At 46.3% G+C, this 26,079-nt stretch overlaps 2 protein-coding genes across 3 annotated transcripts in view; one reads left to right on the forward strand and one right to left on the reverse strand.

The window, feature by feature from the left end:
* Positions 1-333: 333 nt before the first annotated feature.
* Positions 334-5,567, reverse strand: stx4 (syntaxin 4). Its single transcript, XM_062413961.1, has 10 exons — positions 5,368-5,567; positions 4,190-4,294; positions 3,638-3,737; positions 3,354-3,428; positions 3,203-3,273; positions 2,933-3,041; positions 2,717-2,790; positions 2,227-2,364; positions 1,853-1,963; positions 334-1,529 (listed from the first exon to the last, which is right to left on the reverse strand). The coding sequence occupies exons 1-10, from the start codon at positions 5,395-5,397 to the stop codon at positions 1,449-1,451; spliced, it is 894 nt and encodes a 297-aa protein (XP_062269945.1). The 5' UTR covers positions 5,398-5,567; the 3' UTR covers positions 334-1,448.
* Positions 5,568-6,458: 891 nt separating this feature from the next.
* LOC133976143 (rho GTPase-activating protein 44-like) overlaps positions 6,459-26,079 on the forward strand; it is a 43,595-nt gene continuing 23,974 nt past the window's right edge. For both annotated transcript variants that reach the window (XM_062414260.1, XM_062414259.1), the window contains exon 1: positions 6,459-6,675. In XM_062414260.1, coding sequence (XP_062270244.1) covers positions 6,623-6,675 — 53 coding nt within the window. In that variant the 5' untranslated portion in view covers positions 6,459-6,622. The remainder of the gene's footprint in view (positions 6,676-26,079) is intronic.

A 26,079-nucleotide genomic window follows, 5' to 3' on the forward strand; every position in this document is an offset into this window, starting at 1 on the left:
TTAAGATAATGTCTCAAGTGGGTTGTGAGCATAACATTATTAAGACCCATGTAAAAGTATTAAAGACTTAAGGCCCTGGAATTTATATTATGAAATGTTCTCAAGGTAGAAAAAGGGTTTTGTGAGGTGACTGACCTTTGATCTTCAACCATCAAAATACAATCCATTCATCTTTGAATCCAGGTCGACATTTGGACCAAATTTGATGAAATGTATTTCGTATTGTTCAGAAGAAAGAGACTTTGAAACCTGAACACAGAGCCTCCTGCCACTGGGTGTCGCCAGTGAGGAGGAATAAAGCTGAGAAGGATACACACGATTAAAGACACAGAATAATAGAGCATATTTTATTTTAAAAACAATCTATATTAAAATAAGGATGTGATGTGTGTCGCTGCTGTTCTCCGGCTCCAGAGGAGACGTGAGGACAGAGCGTCCAAAGACAGTTTTGGTCTTTTTCTCGTTCCTGATTTGTCGCGTCGTGCCGCCGCTCTCGTCACTTCTCCTGAAGGATCATGGGAGACGCGGCACAAAGTGACAAACCTGAAGCAAAACAAAGTCTGATGAGAGTTCAGGACTCGGGTGACGCTGTGATGTGGATATAGAGGGTTTCATCACCGGCTCTGTCCCTTCTTCACAATGTTAGTGCACAACATCACATTCTCAGCTGGACATTAAGGAGAAGGCACAGTTTGGAAAGGAAAATAAAAACAACTGAACTTCTCAAGTAGCAGCCGACGCGACAACGTTTAAATCATAAATACAAACTGGCCGAGTAAAAGGGGGCGTGGCCTGAGAGGCCTCGAGGGAGATTAAAGGAGCCGTTATCTCTCAATTAAAAGAATTCTGCATTTACACTTCTCACATGTTGGCAGTTTGAAACACTGTTCAAGTTTAAAAAAAATCATCTGCATAAAGTTTGACTTAAATCCTCCGCTAAATTATTATGTACAATTATATTAGGCTATAAACCAAAGAAGCTTTACTCTATTAAAACAGAATTTTTTTTTACACCTCTAATTCTTCCTCGAAATAAGAAACGTAACAAGAATCAATCGCACATTTTTCCTGAGTACAGTTCGTTCAGCGCCAGTGTCAGGGTTCAATACTGCAGTCGTGCCTCAAGGACACGTTCCTCTTTTTTTAATGTCGGAGCGGAAGTGGCTCTGACCTAAAAGTTCAAAATCTTTCCTGGTGTCTGCGTCGCCGTGGTCCAGGGGCGGGGGGGGTGGGGGGCGCCGATGGGAAGACAGGAAGGTTAAAGGAAGACGAGGATTAAATGAGGGAGAGGATAAAAAAAAAAAACATTGACAGAGAAAATCCACTGTTCAAACGATCCTGTTCATCCTGTTAGCCGGTGTATTTACATGGGGGGGGGGGGGCGGGTGGGGGGTTGTGAACCAATAATGTGCTTCTGCCAAACGATCTTCGACCCCCGCGGCCGAGGGTTAGGTGCCGAAGGTGCTGACCAGCGTGATGACTAAGATGAGGACGAGGATGGCCAGACAGATGGCGATCCACAGCTTCTTCTGCAGAGGACGAGAGACAAAGAGATCAGACGCCAGGGAGCGGGAACCAAGATGGACGACTAGGAAACCAGCTTTGAGACACATTTAACGTGTTCTTCAACTTTTAAATCTTCCATTCGCTAACATGGAGGTGTTAGCAGCCAGCCACCAGGGGGCGATCAAGACACCCCGACTTCACTATCGGGAGCAGTCATGTCGTCCATCTTTATTTACAGTTTATGAAAAACAAATCCTGCAGCACTATGACAAACACTGGGAGGAGGACTGGACCAGTACACTTTGTATTTCCCAGCAGGTTGAAGTGTGAGTGGAACCCGTCGTACCTTTCGTGCTTTCTGCTGATACGTGACGGCTTTCTGCGTGTTCTCCTTCGCCTTCTCCACATAGTTGGTGGACTGGTTGATGTTGTTTTCGATCCGGTTCACCATCTCTCCCTGAAGAAGGAAAACAAACCGGATCAGAGGACTGAACGAACCCGAAGAGCTTTTCAGACGAGAACTCCAGAAGCGGTGTCTGGAGTTTGAGTTTCACGTGAAGAAGCAGCAGCAGATCGTCGGGTTCAGATTCGCTTACAACAACAGGAAGGAGATGATGAGAGGTTTGTGTTCTCGCTCACGTGTTAGAATCCACATTTTCTCACATGGACTCTCTCATTCCACGTCAAACAGCTTGAAGGACTTTCTCCTCCTGGCTTTACCTGGGCCTCCACCTCCATGGCGAGGTACTGGAACATGTCGTGCAGGTCTCGGATGCTCCTCTCCAGCTTCAGGATCTCGTCGTGTCGTGACTCGATGTCGTTCAGCGCCTGCTTCGTAGCTTTAGCATCGATCAGGATCTGTACACGGCCACGGGGCAGATATCCGTTAGCTGTCAGGAGGTCTCAGGTTTTCATCTAGGACAGAAGCCTCCTGCTCGTTTCAGACCTGGAGCTGCTGGGACACTAGGGACACGTCTACAAGCTGCACAGGGTTTGACTTCTCATGCTTACCACATGTCAACGGGACGTCCAGTTTGATCAACTAGAGAAGCTACAACAGAGCAAATCGTTTCACACGCGTCATTTGGAGACACTGGACGCAGTCGACAAACTGTGAATGTGTGTTTCTCTGGAAGAGGACATGTGGGACGTCCAGGCCGACGGACACACGGTTGTCGTCCTTTTGCCTGTAAATGTCACATGTACTCACGTTTTGAGTGAAAACATCCGTCTGTCCACTCTCCAGCATGACCTCCAGCTCCGTGTCCGACACGTCGTTCCCGGCTGCACAGGGAAACAAACCAGGGCGGAGTTTTTTAATTTAATGTGACAGGACGGGAGAGAAATCAAATCACAGCCCGACAGGAAACAGGAGCAAGGGACAAAGAAAGAAAAGAGAGTGTAGAGGGGACGTCTGTGCTCTCACTGATTCTCAGCTGCCTCTGGATCCGCTCCACGTTGCGGTCTCGGTACTGGGCCTGGATGGTGTTACAGTGTCCCATCAGGTCCACGAACTCTTTACACAGGACGCCGTGCTGGAAGGAGAAGGAAACTCTTCAGCTATGTGAATCCTCTGTGCAGGTATACAACAGCTGAGAATCTTTAATTCTGATATTTTAAGATGTGACGAGATGACACATTATTTAAGTTATATCCTCAAGAAGCCACAAGACTCAAAAGGCTGTTAAAGCTTCACCTGTGTTCGCTGCATCCGAACGTTTATGGGAACATATTTTCCATCCTCCTCTGACTTCTTGGATTCGATGCCTGTGAAGACATGATTGAATCTGGAGTGAAGGAAACAGAAAACCTCACCCTGGGTTCACGTCCCACTCAGCGATACTCACTCTTCAGTCTTTTCGTGATCTGAGTCGCCAGCGTTTTGATTTCGTCTCGAAGAGTCTGCAGCTCTTTCTTCATACCTGAACCAGGAGAAATCAGGAGACTCAGTAACGTGGACTCACTCAGACATTCCGTGAACATGAAAATCGTTGCTTCTGTGTCTTTGAGTTTAGTTTCTGCTCCTGTAGAAGTTCTGCTTTGTTCAAGTCGCTCTATTCCTCCGACAGATCAGTATGTGGGGTCCAGACCCAAACCTCAACCGGCTGAAGCTCGGAGTGAAAAGACTCACTCTCCACGGGCAGCGCTTCACCGAGCACCGTCTTCTGTTTGTTCTCCAGCTCCGACACCTTCTCCCGGAGACTCTGCAGCCCCTCATGGATTTCTTGCACCTACAGATTGAGAAGCGAGTTACAAGAGTTAGATTCATAAATCATACTTTTAGTTTTTGAGGTAATTAACCCACAAACATTGAATAATGTCGATTTTTTTTTGGACAAATAATCATTTAGAACTTATTTGCTTGAACTGATGTGAACATAGTGTCGGCTCTTATCATCAGGGCAGATTAACAGACTCTGTGTTGACTAAACTGAATTTAGCCGGAAGCCGCAGATCAGACGAGACTGTGGTCATGTGACCTTTTCCTCGACTGCACCTCCTCCCTGTCACACTGAAGGAATTCAGCTTTACCTTCTAAAATATACTGTTTATAAAAATACATGACTTGACTTGAAACAGCGACATGTTGGAGAAGGGACAAGACGAAGTAACCAGTACCCAGTAACCAGTAACCAGTGCCCCGGGGGACCTGTGAGTGAACTGTGGTGTTCAGAGACGTCACCTTTTTGAAGAAGGCCTCGCTCTCCTTCTCCTCTTTGGCTGAAGAGGTTCCAGGTTTGATCATCAGAGCTCGGTCCTCGTTTTCTCCCTCCGAGTCCTCGGCCTTCTGCAAGAACAACATCCAAGAGGAGACCCAGTCAGAGCTTCACCACAACTACGTCTGCTTCGGATCCGACCGATCATAGATCCATGAATCAGTCCAGATCCAAAACCCACTGATTAACAGGGATGTTAGGAAGCTGACTGTTTGAGACACTGTTTCACATTTGTAAATAATAATACAAGTTTATCTAAACATGTTTACAAAGTGCTAAACAAAATACATGAGAATATAACAAAACAAGCAAAAACTAAGTTAGGAAAGATTATAAACCTGTATCTTATCTTTTAAAGGCTTAATAGTGTTTTCACCAGCTCAGAAACACAACACGTGTCAGATGTGAACCAGACTTTCAGAGAAGCTGGACCTGGACCTCATCAGACCCGGTCTAGATATAAACCTACAACACCTGACCTGGTCGATCTGGACTAAGTTGTCCCAGAGAAGTTTAAACCAGTTAAAGACTGGTTGAGGTTTGTGAACTCTCCTTCCTGTTTATAAAACCACAGCTGGATGATTCCTCAGCTTCATGCAGACCTGAACACAGATCCTCAGACTCATGATGTGGACGAGTTCAGGTTTACACGAGTTAAAGACTCTGAACTCTTCTTCCCGTTTATTAAATCAAAACTGAAACCTGAATTCACCGGAACGTGATCACACTCAAACTCCACTTTACGTTAACGTGACGGATCAGCAGCAGATCAACAGGGAAAGTGTGACGTGTGTAGAAGACACGGTTTACTACTAACTGTCTCTTATCTTAAACAGTCCACAGCCGGTGTGTGGGAACAGCCCGGACACACCGGGAGCAGCCCTGCCCTTCCCCGGCCTGGCTCATCGGTCCCGGGGCAGCGGAAGCTGGGACCCACCGGCCCCTGAACCTTAAGTTCAGACGCTAACAACCCAGAACGAGGACATTTTAATCCCGGGATGTGATTCACGCTGTCAGGGGGACATGTCGAGGGGGGGTGGGGGAGCAGACAGTGAAGGGAAAGACCGGAACTCGACTCCAGGAGCGAACATGTTAGCAGGCTAATGCTAGCTGCTAGCCGCTAGCCGTGAACTTCCACACTCACGTTTCCTAACTCTTTGGTCCGGTCCCGCATTGTGTCAACAGTACAGCCCGAGGAGCGGCCGAGTCTTCAGCGGAGAAACGTGAGAGAACTCAGGGAAACGAAGAGAAACGAGCTGGAGAGACAGTGAAGCTTCGCTGTGATGAGGTTCAACAAGTAACCTCCATTAGCAACACTTCTTCTTCTTCTTCTTCTTCCTCTTCTTCTCCAGCCGCCCCTCAAAACACCGGCTTCGACTCACTACTGCCACCTGCGACCGACGTGTGTAACTGCAGCTATAGTATTCTTCCCAATTAAATACAATTTAAAATGCACTTATAACACAAAACACAGCTGGAGTTTCAGGGGTAAAGAGTGACCGATTCTTCAGAAGTAAATAAACAACACAAGCTCACAACTGTTTTCACTTGTTATTTATTTTCAGCTTTTTATCAGTAAGCTTCTCTCTCTCAGACACTGGAGGACGACATTTGCTCACACACATCGTTCTTATGAATATTAGATACTGATATTTCCTTTTATTGCAATCTACAAATAGACCCTTTTGGTGAATGAGTACTAAAGATGACATTTCACCTGCAGAGCATTAAACGCATCACCGAGAGATTTGTGCTTCTGATATTTTATTAAAATATATATGGATACAAAAAACCGTACTGTTTTGGATTTCAGTGCTTCTTATATTTTAGATTCATATTTACGCCACATACTTTTTGGGAAATTGGTGCATCTGATATTTAACATGAGATCTATATCGTGTATTTTAAAAATCATGCATCTTTGTATTTTAACTTGCTTCTGACACCGTGAAGATTAGTGATATTGTAGTGCTTCTGGTATTTCATTTCAATATTTATATTTAGATAATGTATATTTAAGCTAAAAGACATGTATTCATGTTCCCTGAGTGAAACTGTGAATATCAAAAGTGATCATGAAAAACCAGAGTCATGTAATTAGGGGTAAACGCTGTGGTTTAGTGTGAACTACATTTCCCATGATGCACCGGCGGGTCGTGTCTCCAGCTGTCAGCCCTGGTTCCTCCAGCATCATCTCCGGAGCGGAGGACACACACTCACCGTCCTCCGCAGCGACATGACGGCGGATTAACTCACCGACCGCCGCGGTGCACGGAGCGGATGTTTGACGCCTGAAGCCCCGCGTGTGTCACGGACCAGCGCCGGAGATCCGACCGTATTCACCGGGGAAGAAATGTGGAAAGACTCTACCGCTCGGTGCTGACGCAGAAAAACACAAGATGAAGAAGCAGTTCAACCGGATGAGACAGCTCGCCAACCAGAGCGTGGGCAGGTAAGAGCCGGAACATGCAGCGCACACAGCCGGGGAGCAGCGGCCCCTGCTCCGGCCCGGGCTCCGGCTGGGAGCGTGGGCCGGAGCCGGGAGCAGTGGCTCTCACTCGGCTGCAGCCTCCAGCCTCCAGCCCCTCGGCTGCTGGATGAGCAGATCCACGGTCAGTGTGGGTCACAGCTGCAGAGTGAGATGTAGGAGGAGGAGGAGTGAGGAGGAGCAGGGAGAAAGATGTCTGATAAGGAGGAGCAGGGAGTAACATGTCTGATGAGGAGCAAGGAGTAACATTGATGATGAGAAAGATGGCTGATGAGGAGGAGGAGCAGTGAGGAGGATTACGGAGAAACTGATGAGGAGGAAGAGGAGGAGGAGCAGGCAGAAACATTGATGAGGAGGAGGAGCAGGGAGAAACATTGATGATGAGGAAGAGCAGGGAGACACATTGATGATGAGGAGGAGCAGGGAGAAACATTGATGATGAGGAAGAGCAGGGAGACACATTGATGATGAGGAGGAGCAGGGAGAAATACTGATGAGGAGGAGGAGCAGGGAGAAACATTGATGATGAGGAGGAGCAGAGAGAAACATGTCTGATGAGGAGGAGGAGCAGTGAGGATGAGGAGGTAGAAACATTTTTGATGAGGAGGAGCAGTGAGGAGGAGCAGGGAGAAACACTGATGATGAGGGGGAGGAGGAGGAGCAGGGAGAAACATTGATATGGAGGAGTAGTGAGAAGGAGCAGGGATAAATACTGATGATGAGGAGGAGCAGGGAGAAACATTTCTGATGATGAGGAGGAGCAGGGAGAAGATGATGATGAGGAGCAGTGAGAAACATTTCTGATTATGAGGAGGAGCAGGGAGAACATGATGAGGAGGCTCAGGGAGAAGATGATGATGAGGAGCAGTGAGAAACGTGTGTGATGAGATGATGAGGAGGCACAGGGAGAAGATGATGATGAGGAGCAGTGAGAAACATTTCTGATGATGAGGAGGAGCAGGGAGAAGATGATGATGAGGAGCAGTGAGAAACATTTCTGATTATGAGGAGGAGCAGGGAGAAGATGATGATGAGGAGCAGGGAGAAGATGATGATGAGGAGCAGTGAGAAACGTGTGTGATGAGGAGGAGGAGCAGGGAGAAGATGATGATGAGGAGCAGTGAGAAACATTTCTGATTATGAGGAGGAGCAGGGAGAACATGATGAGGAGCAGTGAGAAACGTGTGTGATGAGGAGGAGGAGCAGGGAGAAGATGATGATGAGGAGCAGTGAGAAACATTTCTGATTATGAGGAGGAGCAGGGAGAACATGATGATGAGGAGCAGGGAGAAGATGATGATGAGGAGCAGTGAGAAACGTGTGTGATGAGGAGGAGGAGCAGGGAGAAGATGATGATGAGGAGCAGTGAGAAACATTTCTGATTATGAGGAGGAGCAGGGAGAACATGATGATGAGGAGCAGGGAGAAGATGATGATGAGGAGCAGTGAGAAACGTGTGTGATGAGGAGGAGGAGCAGGGAGAAGATGATGATGAGGAGCAGTGAGAAACATTTCTGATTATGAGGAGGAGCAGGGAGAACATGATGAGGAGCAGTGAGAAACGTGTGTGATGAGGAGGAGGAGCAGGGAGAAGATGATGATGAGGAGCAGTGAGAAACATTTCTGATTATGAGGAGGAGCAGGGAGAACATGATGAGGAGGCTCAGGGAGAAGATGATGATGAGGAGCAGTGAGAAACGTGTGTGATGAGATGATGAGGAGGCGCAGGGAGAAGATGATGTTGAGGAGCAGGGAGAAGATGATGATGAGGAGCAGGGAGAAACGTGTGTGATGAGGAGGAGGAGCAGGGAGAAGATGATGATGAGGAGGAGGAGCAGGGCTGCGGAGTCGTAGTAGAGTGTGAGGAGATCACATGATGACACGTCACGCCTGATGAACGCAGGAGCGATTAATCCAGTAAATCCGACTGGAGGCAGCTTCCTGTGGAACGTGAACCTAGAACCACTTTAGATTAACGTTCTCTGGTTCATGTGATTTATCTGTTCGTCTCTGTGATGCAGATTCATCTAGAGTCTGATCATCTCTGAAGTGAAGGTATTAAAGTTCATGACCCCTCCGGGCTCCTGTAGCTCGACGGGCTCTGGGTTCCATCCTGATCCTCGTGCCTCTTGTTCTCTTTTCGAGTTGAAGCGGTGAAGCTGCAGCTCGGCTCTAAACAGGTGTTGTCAAGTTTCTCCTTCTGTTTGTCAGCCCCGCCCTTCACTCAGAACTGAGAGTCAATGTCAACACTACACCCTCGGCCATTTGGATCAAGTGGTGGTTAACCCTTTTGTAATTGTTGCACAACAGTAACGCCGAGTCATCGTTGTGTGTGTGTGTGTGTGTGTGTGTGTGTCGGTTTGTTGTGAAGCACCACGCTGCTGCGAGAGGCCGGTGGCCAGTTTGTTGTGAGAGGATTGTGTGTCTCGCACCTCGCTCGCCCACGCTGATACAAATCAATGAGCGAGGTGTTACTGCAGCTGAGGCTGTGGACTCAGCAGGAGGTACCCCCCCCCCCCCCCCCCCCCCCGCCCCCCGTGGAACAGGACTTCTGCCTCGCTGCCACTCGAAGGGACGAGAGCTCCGACGCACTTTCAAAAGATAAAAACCAGCCAATGATCTGTGGGCCTGGAACCTGTGAGTCCCTGTCGGAGGCCAGGTGTTTGGTTATTTCCCCTCCTCTGCCGGAGCGGCTGCACCGGAGCCCAGCCGGGCGGAACGTCCCGGTAATGAGCTCTAACCTGTATCGTAAGAGGCAGAGCAGCCGGGGCAATTAGTCCTCTTTAGAGGGAGGAGGCTCCGACACGGCGCCTGACAGCCGGACGCTCGGGTAATTGGTGATATCTTCTCCGTGCCCTTGGCAGCCGGCGTCACCTGGTTTGTTGTGAGGCTTTGAAGAAACCATGATAGTGTCCTGATGTCACTGGGATTTAATGGCAAATCTACAGAACTGGTTTCCATGAAACCTGGTGGCAGCGTGGGGAAATGACCCTCTTCACATTTTGCCGTGCATCTGGACAAATGACACACAACATCTATGAGTGTGTGTGATTTGGTGCAGCTTGATTGAATTGGATTGGACTGGTGAAGCCTCAGCAGAGCTCCATTACCACCAACTGGTACTACTCTCATTCAATATCTATTCATACACCAGCCTCCAGTGAGGGCCTCCGAACAGAGACAGAGTTGTTGACAAACACGTTAATGAGCGTTTACATCTAATTCAACTCGTATTGTTTTTGTCCATTAGCTGCATCACAGGAGGAAACCGCGTCTCGCTCGTTTGTTCCAGTCCCGCTCTCTCTCCGGTGCGGGGGATTTGATTTGGTGATTTGATTATGGCAAAAGGAAATATTTATATTCTCTGCTTTTTTTTTTACCCTCAGAGAAACATTCCCAGCCTCTAAAAATGCCCATCTGTCTTCCCCCTGCAGGGAGCAGGCACACGAGCATCCTCAGACTAATGAAGCGTCTCGCTGCAGGAGGACACTGCTGCATCGCTCCAGTTAACCATATAGGTCAAGAGAGGTTCAGACGCAGTTAAATTCATCCTGCAAACAGTCGGCCTGCACCATAATCCTGTGTAATGCTGCATAAAACTGTGGCACTGAATGAAAATGTGTAGCTCTCCCCGAGCAGCGAGAGGCTGTGGCAGGAAGGGGCCGGGCGTAATCCTCCTCTGGCCTCGTGTCACTTCTTCTTCTTCTGCAGAGTATTTTTAACTCCTCTGCTCATTCATACATATTTGTGTTGGTGATAAGAGAGAGAGGTTATTGGACCCGTCGGTTTGTGCACAGAAACAACACAACAGAGCAGGAAGTAGATGTGAGTCCAGGTTTAGTGAAGCAGGCTGATGGATGTCAAGGTGGAGTGCAGCTGGAAACAGAAAAGATGGATTTCTAATCTCCATCAACAGGCAGGGAAATGGTTTCTTATTAACGCTGTGTCGCGTTCAGGCTGCCGGGAACAAGACCCCAGAGACGCCTGCCTTCTCCTTGAACATCCATTTCACTCCTCAAACCATTATCTTCTGTTAGCTTTGGTTATTGAAGAGAGTAAATGTTTTATCGTAGCAAAGAATACAAAAGCAGGCATGGCCTTCCTGACTCCATTATTAGTTTTTCCATATCCTGGTGAATCAAACGTCTGATTGGTGGGTGAACCCGTGTCACCGGCCCGGCTTGTTGGTCCTGGCAGGAGGGAGGAGGCCGGACGCCTGCAGTCCCCCCCCCCCCCGACACGCTCCCAGACCCCGGCTCCAGTCTGGGACCCAGTTTAATCTTCTGGAGCTGGAAGCTAAAGACGTCTCATGCTGTGATTTGTGGAACAAAATAAACTGCAGGCCACATGTGTTAGTTCTGCAACAACTTATTTGAATGTGCATCATCAAGCTTCGTGCCCAGAGCCCTCAGAGACTTCAGATCTGTAAATATCTGAAAACTGGACGTGCTGATCATCACGAGTCTTGAAGGAAAGATAATAAACTGAAAGAGGCTGAACTTAGACTTTTTGTGAAAGTCCACAGAAAAAGCTGAAGTCTCTGTCCGTTATCTGTGTCCGTCCTGACTCTTCATCAACTCAGAGATTTGGTTCCTGTTTTCGGTTCAAATGAAGAACTCCTGTTTTTATTAGAAATGTCTCCATAGAACTGGACCTAATTTATTCTGGTGTGTGTTTTTAATCTTCCTCGACTGCCGGACCATTCAGCCGGAAGATAATAAACCCATTTGTCAGACACGGTGCTGCATGTGTGCGTGTGCATGCGTGTGTTAATTACAGCAGCATCGTTGGGGTTTGATAATTGATTCCCCTTTATTAGGAACAAAATCAGTATTCATGGCGAGGCTGCGGTAACAGTGGCAAAATGAAATGATTCGCGGTCGGTGTTGATGAAGCCGGGTCGGTGCAGCGGCTTCCAGGAGCTGCAGAGGGTGAGGGGGGGAGAGGGGGAGAGGGGGAGAGGGGGATGAAGAGGTCGGGCTAACAGGACCTGATGTGGACGACACCATGTCTACAGAGGGACGTGTTGCAGGGTGTTGACTCGCTGTGGGAGGGAAAGCTTTTCTTATGAGCATCATTAGAGGTATTACTGTTTACCAGGAGAGATACACACACATTTGTGCATAATGTGTGAAAAAGATAGTGTTAGTGTGTGTGTCAGTGTGTGTGTGGACTCGGCTTCCTGTCCGATTTTCCCCCATTAATCACGATGAGAGTCGGTTAATGGGGAATTTCCCGCCGGCAGTTTGAATCTGACCCGTTCTGTTATGGAGTCACTGTCACTTTGAGGTTTTGTGAGAAATCATAGATCTGGATCCTGTTTGAGAAATCAGAGGTTTGCAGCAGATTTGGGTTTAAAAGAGGAATTTTAAAAAATAAGCGTCACAGCAAAAACGTTCACTTGTCTGTCATTGTTGTTCTGGGACGTCGGGTTGGTGGGTGAGCGTGAGGGAGGCGCTGGGGGAGACGTCACTGCCAGTGGAGCGTTATGGAAGCCACTGGAGTGTGATGATGGAGACGCTGCTCCGGTTTGTTGCAGAGTCACTGAGGAGGCGACCGACAGATGCCAAACCTCCTCCTCCTCTTCATCTGCTGCTGCCGGCAGCGACTCTGGAAGAAGAGTTCTGCTAATACAGAAAGTCGGAAGCTGCCTGTTATTCAACTGGTTTTACATCTTTAGCATCGGAGGCTTTGCACCGTTCACGTAGATTTGATTGACAGCAGCTGCTTTGTCTTTCTCAGGGAAGTCGTTCAAGGCTTCAGATGATTCACAGACGAGTGTCTTTCCTAAACACTTTCAGGTCAGTGGTGAGAAACGTCCCAGCTGCTGTGTTCTTAACTCCCTGGCTGCTCGTGACCCACAGACCCAGAGCAGATTGTAAAACCACATCAAGCCTCTTAGTGGATTCTCTCTGTTGGCTCGTGTTTCTGTGCCGTGCATCTTCAACACAAGAGACCTACTTCTCCCACTAGATGTTTGTATGAGCTCAGTGCAGGAGCATCTATTCCAGAGCTTCATGTCTTTGAAGGTGTCTCTGTTATCTGGCCCTGTACAAGGAGAAGCTGAGACAACATCATCTCCTGTGAGAGTCTTGATGTTCACGTTTACATTTCATTAGTTAGTTGCTGGTTGTCAGATGAGAGGATTTGCTCCCTGTCATTGTAAAGTGAATATCTTTGGAATCTTGACTTCAACAATGTTATTATGTATAATAATATTGTATATTTATTATGTAGAAATATACAAACACGGGGGGAATATTTAGAAATTGGCTGAAATTGAAATTCGATTGAAACAGAGTTAAAACAGCTGCGGAGGATCAGATCTACAACCAAGTCACCTCTCGAGCTTGAAGCATTTTAAAGTCTAAAGAAATTTTATCATCTGGAGGAAAAGTGAGAGATTTTTTACTTTGTCTTTCCAAAAAATGTGACTTTTATCAATCTGATGAACACAGGAACCGACTTCTGTGGACATGTTGTAACAGGGAAAGGTTTTTGGAAGCTCCATGTTCCTCTGGACGTCAGAGCTGCAGCAGAAAACAAGAATAACTGTCGACATGAATGACGAGCTGCACACAAACCCAGTTGGTATTTCCCCACCATCCATGTGTGTGTGTGTGTGTGTGTGTGTGTTTGTGTGTGTGTGTGTGTGACCACTGCTGCAACACACCCATGTTACTGTGGCTACCAGGGTCTCTCGGTTCTGTCGTGGCTGACTTCAACCGGCCTCCACCTTCATCCTGTGACTCGTCCTGGAAACATTAGCTCAGCTCCCACCTCACTGCAAAACATGCCACAGCCTCTGAGGACCAGTAAACACCCTCAGCTGGAACCTGGAACAGGAAATGACATCACGAGGCTGGGATGGATGGGGGGGTTTGGTGGAGGGGCAGCTATGCTCCCAGAGCTCCAGTCGTATATTGTTTCTCTTGTAATGGACACTAATTGGGAGCCTGAGTGACGTCTCATTCAGAGCTGTCAGAGCCGAGCTGCCAGGAGGAAACACATCGAGTCCGACTTCTGTGTCCGGGCCGTGAGGGGAAAGACAAAACTTCTTTGGACTCTAGGTCACGTCTGAAAACAGGGTTACACATAAGAACATGATCTGAACTCACCCAAATATGAGAGAATTAATTCCCAGAGTCAGAGGAGAAGCCCCGAGCTGAAGGTGTGGCCACGACTCCTCCTTCTTCTACTGTACCTGCTGCCTCCTGACCACCGCTCCACGTCTGTTAAACTTTAATGAGGACTCGAACCCCCGTTGCTCAGGTGTCACCGCCTCAGTGTCGGTGTGAGACGAGGGGCAGAGGTCAAGAGGGCAACGTGAGAAATTAAAAACCAAACGGAAAATAATCATCAGATTAATTCAATCCATTCCACTGAATGTTCTCACTCTGTATAATAGTTTTAATTCCATTTCTTTTATTTTACAGCTCCTTATGATTAAATCTTTAAATATTACTTATTTACTTAACTATTAATTCTGACTGCCCTCTAACATAAATAAAGAAATATCTTATCTTATCATATCTAACTTTAAAATAACAGTAATTTCAGGTCGTTCTTATCACACTGATGTTTGCTCAAGGGCTTATTAGTTATTTATGCTCTAAAAACAGGATGAACTTTATGATTGACAGCTCAGACCGACTCGTGATTGGTTGAACCACGATGCACAGACCTTTCATATCTGAGATGATTCGTCCTCAGTCCAGTGGGAGGAAGTGGAGACACGTCGACCATCTTTATTTACAGCCTGTGAACGTGATAGATAATAGTCTAACACTCGTAGAAGCATCGAGTCCTTTTCTTTTTCATGCTTCAAATACATTTGGCTGATTTTACTTTGACCTCTTGAAGGACTTTTTCATGAGAGTGTGTTATTAACCTGATCTCTTCCTCATCTATGAGACACTGTGCCGGCTGCAGCTGATTGTGTTTCCTCCTCATGCAGGAGACACGACTCTCGCTGCTCATGAGCTCCATGAGCTTTTCAGCCCGAACCACAGCAGCCGTCCAAAATAAAACGTTATTTTGGGCCCAGCGTCGAGCTCGGTGGTGATTGTCCTCAAACTAAATGCAAATGGGTTTTGCTGCTGTTGAACTAAACCAGTAAACTGGAGAAACTGGGACAAACACAGAAATCCTCAGTTTGGATGTGGATCAGCTTCCTCTTATTCAAACTCAAATACCAACTGTCTTTCCTCTAACAGTTACCATCTGAAAACGTTTTTGCTTGATTATAGTTCCAAACACAAAACAGTATTTAGTTTGATTGTTTGATTATTATATGATGTGAATAGTTGCCAAGCTGCATCATAGAGGAGAAACAGGAGAGGAGGATGAGGCCATTGTTTTTGGTTTAATCACATTCTCACTCCAACCGTAACCACGTCACTGTTTCTGTGCACGACTTGTTGAAGAAGTAAAACCTTTATCTGGGTTTGGTGTCATCCTGCGTTCTTGTCTGGTGACGTGTTAGTTTTATAACATCAGTTTTGGGAGGAAACTACATTTCTTCTTAAATTACATCACATTACAATGTACAGATCCTATTTCATAGATGCTATGAAGTAACTATTTATCAAAGTCATTGACAGAGCGACAGAAAAGGAGAATCAAATGTGGAGAAACTCTCAGGACTTGGCTTCTGCATTTTCTGTTTTAAGAAGATTTGCATGGAGAAGTTAAGTTTATTTATAAAACCAAAGGGACCAAAGAACTGAATAATAAACAGATGAAGGGAAGTAGAAGAAAACCAAGGCCCAACAGTCTCATAAGATTCAATCTCACAAACAGGCCTTATTCAATAACATCCTGGGAAATCTGTGAAAATATCAGAAAACATAATTTCTCCAAATGATGCTGTCTCTCCTCTGGGCTCCAGTCCCCTGAATCCCAGGTTTAACAGATGAAACTGTATCTCTGGACTGAAGAGACAACTCTTCTCTGGAACTAGAAGCTGCAGAAGGCGGCAGATTGTTGATTCTCAGTGGATCTGCACATTACAGGCTTTTCTCCTCACTCCAGTGCAGAATCCTGAAAAAAAAACAACCATTGCATTGTCTGCGTTGCATAATTTAAACACACGTGTGGTTTGGCAGCAGCTGAGTCATAGAGGTAGCTCCTAAAGTACTGACTCCAGGAGGCTCAGCGACTCCTCTGCAGGGAAACCACGTCAGACTTCACGATCCTGTGAACAGGAGACGAGTTTAGACCTTTTCATTTCTGAGAGACAGGATTCAAACAGTGGAACTGTTGTTAACGTGTCATTTGTTGGTTATTGTGATTCAATGAGCCACATTGGTCCTGGAGTCACAGATGATATCGTCAGTGGACTTTCAAAAACAAATCCTCGACCCTGTGGACCAGTGGATTCCAAAGCGTTGATCTCCAGCAGCTTTGGAAGGAAACAGACAAATGATGTGATTCTGCTGAGTCAGATCAGAAAATACTTTCACCACGTGTTGCTCCGGAGGTTTTTCAGAGTGGGAGGCGTATCTCCCCGGGGCGGCTCGGTGGACTGAGATCAGTTCTGGAGAGAGGATCATGAATAATCAGCCTCATTCTGTGTGACTGTGATAAAGAGATCCGGTCGTTTCAGGGAATTTTACTGTGTAAATGCCTCAGGACAGAATTTCTTATTGTTAATTTGTCTGTGTGTTCCGTGGGATGTTTTTTTATTTCTTCTTTCCTCTGGTGTGAACCGTTTCCAGTAATAACTCTAATTAAGAAATCAACTTTAATGTTTTTAAGCTTTGTTAGAGGGCTAATTGCTGAAATATTGCGGCTGCATTTTGTTTTATTTCTTTCATGGCCGTCTTTGTTTTGCTCTGACGTCACAGATGCTTTAGTAAATTCTCGTTTTTTTTACCTCTTGACCTGACTCTTGACCCTTGACCTTCCTCCTCACCTCAGGACGGACAGATCTGTTGCTCCTGCCTGATTGACCCGGGGGTCAAAGATACGGAGTGTGCTGTACGTCTTGCTCAGAGGTTCAGTGTCAGCACCTCTTGTTCTTTTGTGTCTGTGACAGCGTCGGTTGAGCTGATCCACCGTCTCCCTGTGTCGTCCCACGCCGGCCTCGAGGTCTCCCTGCGAACATGACAGCTGCTCCACTGAGGCCTTCGCTCATTACTGATGTGGGACGACCTCGAGGCTGCTGGTCGAGACGAGTGAGTGGGATGTTCCCCGTTTATCAGACGGCTGCTCAGCGAGACGTCAGCGTGGAGCCTCAGAGGAAAAGTCCTGAAACACAAAGACAACTTTGCATTTTTGCACGATGGGTTTTTCATTGAGACCTGAAATAAAATCAGTCTTTAAACAAATGACTGAACAAGCGAGCGACGACCAACACGAGTCACGATGTGGAAGAAAGAACAGAAACTCCTGCTGGGAAGGAGTGAGGAGTCAGTCCACCCGTGTTTGAAAAGCCTGACCCGTAATCGAGGACAGACTCTGTGGAAGCAGCGAGAACCAAATCAGATCAGAAGCTGGAAGCTGAGTTGGAGTCGTGCAGCAGTGATGTCATTCATCCAGAGCCCAAGTTAAAGTGATTCCTGGAGTTTCTCCACCTCCTCGGTGTCCAGGCAGCTGGGAGGTAAATGATGCAGGCGGTGACTCACAAAGGCTTCCCCTCCTCCCTCCTCCCTCCCTCCTCCTCCCTCCTCCCTCGCCTCTCCTCCCGTCTCAGGGTGGATTTCAGCAGCTGACTGAGGCTGTGATGAACACGTATAAATGCAACAAGTCCTTTATGTAACACTGTGAAAAGCGATTAGCTCCGTCACTGTGGACGAGAGGTTCACAGACACGTCGGTTTCCTCTGCAGCTTTGAAGCTAAAATTAGAGAAACGACTGAGAACATTAGAGTGTGAAGGTAAACAAGACAGTGGCATGGGGATGTGTTCAACTCGTCTGTCTGGCTCCATGCTGTCAAACATTCATCACAGTGGAAGGCTGCAGTCTGATAGTCAAACATCCCGGGAGCCTTGTTTATTGTCAAAGCTGAATTTAAGGGGGCACAATCAGGAATTGTAATAAATTTCCATCCCAGTATATATATATTTATTTATCTTACTTCCCCTTGTTTATATCTTCCTTCCTCTTTGTGATTTATTGTCTTAATGTGCGTATGTTCCGTCTCTAGCTGCGTATTTAATTCATCAGCTGCACTTGTCGTGTCGATTCTTCCTCTGGTGTGAAACACGTCGTCCTGCAGAGACGCTCCCTGAACGACTTGTAGCTGAGAGGAGCAACATATGCTCTGAGCTGACGTAGCAGGTGCTCCTCATGCTGCATGTGGAGCAGCAGACCTTCTCCTGTGCGTCTCCTCCCGACACTAACGCACAGTTTCCTTCTTGTTCCTCCAGCTCCTCGTTTCCACTGAGCTGCAGAACAGTCGCTGCTCTCGAGTAGCCTCACCTCGGCTTTTGTCTCATGTTGCTCCAGTGTTGAAGCATATTAGTGAGTGTGTGTGTGTGTGTGTGTGTGTGTGTGTGTGTGTGTGTCTGCAGCCTGAGGGCCTGTCCTCTGAAGGCAGCTGCTGCCCGGTCGGAGAGCCGTACGATGCCTGATGAAATCACTGATGACATTTTGAAAACACAGATCACGTCCAGCTCGGCAGAGGAATGGAGCCACTGAAGGATTCTGGGTTGTTTCTTCCAACGCTGATTTTCTCTCACCTCTGTGCTTCATCCCCCCCCCCCCCCCCCTCGTCCTCCTGCGTCAGCCTCATTCTCTCTCTCCTGATGAGATGTGCATCGGTGTGAAGCGTGCATGTTTAACGCCGTCGCTCTGGAATCTGAGAGCGTGGCGAAGCAGAGGAAGAACCCAGAGGAACACGACGGACATGTTGTTTGTTTTTCTGCTTTCTTCTGTGAAATATTCAGTGTGGCCTGATGCCGCCACACACAACCAGAGCTCCATCCTGATCGGCAGCGATAACACACATGAATATTTCACCGGCACAGAATGTGGAATGTGGGTCGCAACGAGGAAGTGAGGCCTTGAATACCCCCCCCCCCCCCCCTCTCTCTCTCTCTATCTGATTTTTTTTTTTTTTTTTTTTTTTTTTATATTTTTGTTTATTGGAAGTAGTTTCACAAGATACAACAATATAACAGGGAATACTTCCATCTTACATTTTTTCCCATCTTTTTATCCCTCCCACTTTCCCATCCCCAGCACCCATAACAAACCTATAAACACGAAAAAACAACCAAATATAAAAATACATAAATAAATAAATAAAATAAAATAAAATAAATAATTAAAGGGTAAAAAAATAAAATTAAAAATAAAATAAATGGGGGGGAGGGGGAGGCTCAGTCATCACCATAACTCAGAGATGTCAAAGACTCAATATGACTTAAGAGAGGTCTCCAAGTCTTGTCAAATGAATTTAAGCAACCATTCAGGGAAAATCTTAGCTTTTCAAGACTCATGAACAGTAAAACTTCTTCAACCCACCTACTGTGAGATGGGGGTTGAGGGTGTTTCCATTTAAAGAGTATTAGGCGTCTGGCCAACAGGGTGGTAAAGGCAAGGACATTCTGTATAACTCTAGAGGCAAAAGGCTGTAGGGGGACCCCAAACAAAGCCAAGAGAGGTTGAGGAGAGATGGTAGTGTTATATGCTGTGCTAAGAGTTTTAAAGATTTCAGACCAGAATGTGGCAAGCCCGGGACAGGACCAGAACATATGAGAATGATCTGCTGGGGATTGTTTGCACCTGTTACAGGAGTCAGTTATATTGGGATAAATTCGAGATAGCCGCAAGTTAGTGTAGTGAACTTTGTGCACTACTTTACATTGTAGGAGGCCATGCCTTGCACAGATTGAAGAGGAATGAACCAACCGTAATACTTGTTCCCAATAATCATCAGGTAGTGTGACTCCAAGCTCTTGCTCCCAAGAATACTTGGGGCCTGATGCTGGGCTATCGAGAGAAGAGTTGATAAGGCTGTAAATGCTAGAAATTAGTCGCTTTTGTCCGGGATCAAGAGCCAGTATTGAATCAATCAATGTTTCTGGAGGACGACTGGGGAATTTGGGGTTCTGATTCTGAACAAAATGCCTTGTCTGAAAAAAACGAAATAGATGGGAATTAGGCAGGTCGAATTTTCTTGAGAGCTCTAAAAACGACATAAAAGTCCCTTGGTTGTAAAGGTCCTTAAATTTTGTTATCCCTTTGTTGAACCACGTCCGAAAGGTCAAGTCAGTGCAAGAAGGCGGAAATAGGTGATTGTTAGTAATTGGAGAGAGGTCTGAGCCCCTATGAAGGCCTAGGTTCTTCCTCATTTGAATCCAGATTCTAACAGAGTTAGTTACCACTGGATTGGAGGTAAAGTTGGTGGCAGTTAGAGGGAGCTGGGAGCAAACCAGGGAATGAAGAGAGAGCTTGGAAGATGCAAGTTCCATATCCACCCACACGGGGCACTGGTCATCTGCTGTGTTATTAATCCAGTATAAAAGTTTATAAATATTACAGGACCAGTAATAGTGTCGGAAATTTGGCAAAGCTAAGCCACCGAGAGCCTTCGGGAGCTGTAGCACTGACTTTCTGATACGTGGATTTTTATTGCTCCAGAGGAAAGAGCCTATCAGTTGGTCGAGCGAGCTAAAAAAGGACTTTTTAATAAGGACAGGGATATGTGAAAAAAGATATAAAAACTTTGGTAAAACAACCATCTTAACCAAATTAACTCGACCCACAAGGGATAGTGGAAGACCAGACCATCTGACAAAATCTAGTTTACATTTCTCAACTAGAGGAGAGAAATTTTTAGAGAAAAGATGACTCATTGAATCAGTAATATGCACCCCCAGATATTTAAATCCACCTGTAGCATGTTTGAAAGGGAATAAGGACTGAGTTATATTTTTTGATGCAGAATTAATGGGAAGAACTTCACTCTTGTGGATATTAAGTTTATAACCTGAATAGGACCCAAATTTGTCAAAGATATCTAGAACCACAGGGAGAGAGACAGCTGGATTAGACATGTATAAGAGGAGGTCATCGGCATACAACGATAATTTGTGAACTTTCCCAGCTCTAATGATGCCCTCAAACCCATCCTCCTGGCGTAGCCAAATGGCCAGGGGTTCAATAGCTATGGCAAATAGGAGGGGGGAAAGAGGGCAGCCCTGTCTGGTTCCTCGATAAAGGGGAAATGGAACAGACTGGATTCCGTTTGTGTGGACAGAGGCAACTGGGCTGGCATAAAGCAATTTAATCCAAGATATAAATTCCAGATTGAAACCAAATTTCTGCAAAACAAAAAAAAGGAAGCTCCACTCCACCCTGTCGAAGGCCTTCTCTGCGTCCAGTGAAATAACCACTTCCGGAACGCCTGAACCAGGAGAACCAATGATATTTAAAAGCCTCCTTGTGTTATGAAACGAGTGCCTACCAAGCATGAAACCCGTTTGATCGGTTGATATTATACATGACAGGACCCGTTGTAGGCGTTGGGCTAAGATCTTTGACAGGATTTTTAAATCAACATTCAACAGAGAAATGGGCCTATAGCTACCACACAAAAGAGGGTCCTTATCACTCTTAAGCAGAAGAGAAATAGTGGCCTCCGACAGGGTAGGAGGCAGTCGGCCCTCAACAAAGGACTCATTATACATTCTCTGGAGGGCAGGTGCAATGACGGCAGAGAATAACTTAAAAAACTCAACCGTGAACCCATCAGGGCCCGGAGTTTTACCATTCTGGAGTGACATAATTGCTTCCTGAACCTCTCTGGTAGAGACTGGACTCCCCAGCTCCCTACCCAAATCTTCATTTATTTTAGGGAAAACAATCTTATCAAGTGAGTTAACTCCATCCCAAACAGTCGGAGGACATTGGGAGGAATAGAGGTTAGAGTAGAAAGAACAAAATGATTTATTAATTTCTGTGGGGTCTGAGGTGACGTCACCTGACGCAGACTTAATCTGAGGGATCAACCTGGATAGTGTAGCTGTGCGCGCCTGATGTGCTAGTAGTCTTCCCGCTTTATCCCCAGACTCAAAGAAGCGTTGTTTAGCAAGAAATAACTGTTTCTGAGTTTTACAAGTGGATATTAACTCAAATTTGGACTGGAGCTGAAGGCGTTCTTTGTAAAGAGCAGGGGTAGGAGCCGCAGCATACAAATTATCAATTTTAAATATCTCTTTGGTGATTGCCTCAAACTCTGCCCTTTCTGCTTTCTTTAAGGTTGAGACATATGATATAATCTGCCCACGCATAAACGCCTTGAAGGCCTCCCATAGAATACGTCTAGATATCTCTGGAGAATCATTAGTATCAAAGAACAAGGAGACCTGAGTGTGAAGAAAATCTTTAAAGGAGGCTTGGGCTAGCAGAGAAGAGTTAAGTCTCCACTGCCTGGAGGGAGGGACGAGACTAGGAAAGCCAATATCCACCGATACAGGGGCGTGGTCTGAGATAACAATACTATGGTACTCACAAGAGTGGATCTCTGATAAAAAATAATTATCCAAAAGAAAAAAGTCTATCCGAGAATATGAATGATGAACATGTGAAAAAAAAGAATAAGCTTTGTCCGAATGGGAAGTAGCCCTCCATGGGTCAAATAAGCCTAAACTGATTTTATGTGTGTCAAGGACTTTAGCTGACTTGGATAGCGCCTGAGGACTAGAGGAAGACCTGTCTAGGGAGGGGTCCTGAATTAAATTGAAATCGCCTCCAATAATTAAGTAGTGATCATCAACTTTAGGGAGGGAGGAGAAAAAACTTGAAATAAATTTATCATCATCCCATGTCGGTGCATAAATACAGGCCATGACCACAGGCGTGCCACACAGTCTACCAGAAATAATTACAAATCGACCATTGGAGTCTTCAATGGAGTTTGACAGTTCAAACGGAACATTTTTGTTTATAAGGATAGCCGCACCTCTCGCCCTTACTGGGAATTTAGAGTGAAATACATCCCTTATCCATGGCCGCTTGATACTCTTAACATCAGAAGTGCGGAGGTGAGTTTCTTGTAAAAAGAAAATATCACCTCCAAGTTGTTTTAAATGAGTCATTACCTTATTACGTTTAATAGGCTGGTTGACACCCTTCAGATTCCAGGAGATAAGACGAAGCTTCTTACCGTGAGTCACCATGACATAAAAAATGAGGAGCTATGATTCTCCCAGGCCTGACGTGACCACTGAGCCAAAGGAAAAGGGGGAAAACAAAACAGAAACACACAACCAGAACAAACCAACAACAAAAAAAAACCCCTCAAAGAATCCCTCCACAACCCTCCCACCCCACAATCCCTTATACAAACCAGATGCCACCACATCTTCAATCCCGACAGGATAACACTTTCAGCTTCCATAACCCTCTCTTGTTCAAGAGGTCATCCCGTTGAATATTTAACACATACACCACGTTTTGAAAGAACAACATGTTTACAGAAGACCAAATTAAATTTAGTCCTCACCTCACATTTAACTAAAGTAGACAGGCCGTCTATAAGTTTGAAAAAAGCAACGCCTGTTATAAGTAATTAAGAGCACTTCAGAGGCACATCAGCCAGACTAAGGTCTTATCAAAACCAACTTAACATGTTTGCCATCATAATCAGAACAAAAAAGATGTTGACAACATAACATATGGCATCCACACTGTACATTTGTAAGTAAACTGAGTCCCCAACAAGGCAAAGCAAAGTACGAAAATCCACATCGCTCCTGCAGTACGATAAGGGCAGACTGTAAACACAGCTCACGTGTCTACCCGTTTCCATGGTTACCATGACGCTGGTTGAAGAAGTCCGCACGGCAGGAGCACACAGTATCATCAACACAGCTGGGGGTAAAACTCACCAATGTGGGCAGCAGCCAGGGATATCCTGATGTGTTTTACTTTCTGTCCATCACCCGCTCCTTGTAAAATGCGTGCGCGTCCTCCGGAGCCTCGAAAGTGAACACCTCATCCTCATATGATACTTGCAGGCGAGCAGGAAAGAGAAGCCTGAACTTCACGCCTTTCTGGTAGAGGGCTTGCTTGATTTTGTTGAAAGCGGCTCGCTTCTTCGCAGTGATGGCGCTGACATCTGGGTACACCCGCAACGCTGTTTCGCCGCACTTAAGCTCGTGTTGTCTGGCCCAACGAAGCACTTTCTCCCTCTCCTGAAAACGATGAAAGCATATGACAAAGGGCCTGGGTCTGCCTCCCGGTCCGGGTTTAGGAGCTAGGGAGCGGTGCGCTCTCTCGAGCTCCGGAGGTTTGGAAAGGACGTCGGGGCCGAGGTTTTCCATCAGCAGATTAGACACGAACTCGATCGGGTCCTGGCCCTTTTCACTGCCCTCAGGAATATTAATAATCCTGAGGTTGACTCTACGGGACCTGTTTTCCAGATCGTCGAGGCGGTCTTGAAGAGACTTGTTCTGGGCCTGCAGTATCTTCACTGTGTTCTCCGCGCCCGTTATGCGCTCAAAGTTGTCCCCGGCCAGGGACTCTGTAGCGGCGAGGCGACCATTAAAGTGATTCACCGTCTCACGAAGTGCGTCCACTGAAGTTTGTAAGGGTTTAACGGACTCCTGGATTAACACAGACATGTCTTCCCGAAGCGAGGCTCGTTGCTTCTCTAGTTCAGAAACCAGCTGGCTCATTGAAAAAATGTCCGGTGCGTCTTCGACGACACCAGGTCTGCTGCCAGCATCAGGGCTCGTGGATGCCATTTTAGCAAGTTTGCTAGCTACCGTAGCGGCACCGCCGCGAGTAACTGGACAGCTCGGTGTACTGCTCGCTTTAGATTTAGAACCACTCATTTCACGGCTGTGTCGAAGTTATAACTGTTATCGTTCACTTTCCCGAATCAATTGTGGTACTTACAGGTAAATATTAATAGTTCAACCGGGAGACCTCTTTCGAGCGGCTTTCTCCTACATCGTCACCACCGGAAGTCCTCTATCTGATTTTAATTAGGTTAGGTGTTACAGGGCTATGTGTGTGTGTGTCTGTGTGTGTCTGTGTGTGTATGTGTGTGTAGCTCCCTATCACAGGTTACAGATCCCAGAGGAGCTGAGAGAAGCCAGAGGCAAAGTGTTGCTTCATCTGCAGGAGATATTTCTCATTTTCAATTGATCAGGTGTTGAATTCCCTCAAATGAGAAATAAGGTGTGACCGGTGAAAATGGAAAGAGAGAAGAATAAGGGGGGGGGGGGCGAGCAGGTGATGCAAATCCTCTTTAGACCAGATCGTGGAATTTGGCCTTCGTGGTTTCCTTAGTCATAGTCGTTCTATTTTTACTATGTAGCCTCAACTATACTGGTTTCTATACTAGTGAGCTTTTGGCCCTTACCATAAAAACCATAGGCTGTAAATAAAGATGGACGACGGGTCTCCACCTGCTCCCAGTAACCAGAAATGAAGCCCTTTTTAATTTGGTCCCATCCACTTACATGGAGGAGACGGGGTGTTCGATCTTTACTGCAGACATGCTGTCATGTGGTCCATCAAAAAAACTCCGGTAGATGATAATATATGAAGTTATTGAGATATCAACCTGAGTCGGTTTCTGTTCTCTGTGGAAACGGGTGAAACTGAATCGGGCTCATTCCTCCTCAGCTGTCACTCACTGAATCATCTGTTATCTGTGCGTCTCCTCCAGGAGGTGAAACCACATTCTCTCCTGTCGCTGCTGTCGCTTCTCTGACGGACGCGTCGTCACCTTCGTCCCGTAACACAAACACAACAACGACACGTGTTACCACAACAAACCGCAGCGTGGCACATGCTCTTATTGTGAAATAATCCATGCACACGTGTAAATCAGTGAAATAACTCTGAGCTCATGTCTCCCATGGTTTTGTGTCTTTCTTGAATCATGAATCATGAATCATGATATCGTTACTGGCGACTGAGGCGTGTAGTGACACCGGTGACTCACAATCTGTGGTGCTGGGCGTTTTCACAACACTTCATTTATTCCACAATGTTAATAATAGTGTTAAAGCTGCGTTCTTTGATGTACGGCCACTGGGGGGCAGTAGAACAAGTAAGAAGTGTAAACAAAACATTATTAATTATAGAAAAGTCATTAAACATCATTGGATTGTTGTATAAGATACTGATTTAGAGCTTTATAACATCCTTTACATCAGAGATTGAGTCTCTGAAGGTGAAGACAGACGACTCTGAACTTTGTCCTCCAGGACGAGGACACTGAACCCGTCCTGAATGTCGTCTTTCTCGTTTGGTAGAATGGCTTCAGGCCCAGATTCCTGTCGTCTGCCTCTCGTGCAGTGTGTGGTCGCTTCCTGCCGACAGCGTGCAGATGTTTATTCATCGCCCGGCGCAGATGTTCAGACAGAATCTCAGGATGTGGGCGTGGCCCTCGAACATCGC

The sequence above is a fragment of the Platichthys flesus genome, chromosome 20 (genome assembly GCF_949316205.1).
Source record: "Platichthys flesus chromosome 20, fPlaFle2.1, whole genome shotgun sequence".
In the NCBI taxonomy this organism is placed as follows: Eukaryota; Metazoa; Chordata; class Actinopteri; order Pleuronectiformes; family Pleuronectidae; genus Platichthys; species Platichthys flesus.

Coding starts and splice junctions, on each gene's coding strand:
- stx4 (XM_062413961.1), bottom strand. CDS start 5,397: ATGCGGGACCGGACCAAAGAGTTAGGAAAC. Junction 4,295..5,367: donor GGACCAAAGAGTTAGGAAAC/GTGAGTGTGGAA, acceptor TTGTTCTTGCAG/AAGGCCGAGGACTCGGAGGG. Junction 1,530..1,852: donor ATCAGCAGAAAGCACGAAAG/GTACGACGGGTT, acceptor CGTCCTCTGCAG/AAGAAGCTGTGGATCGCCAT.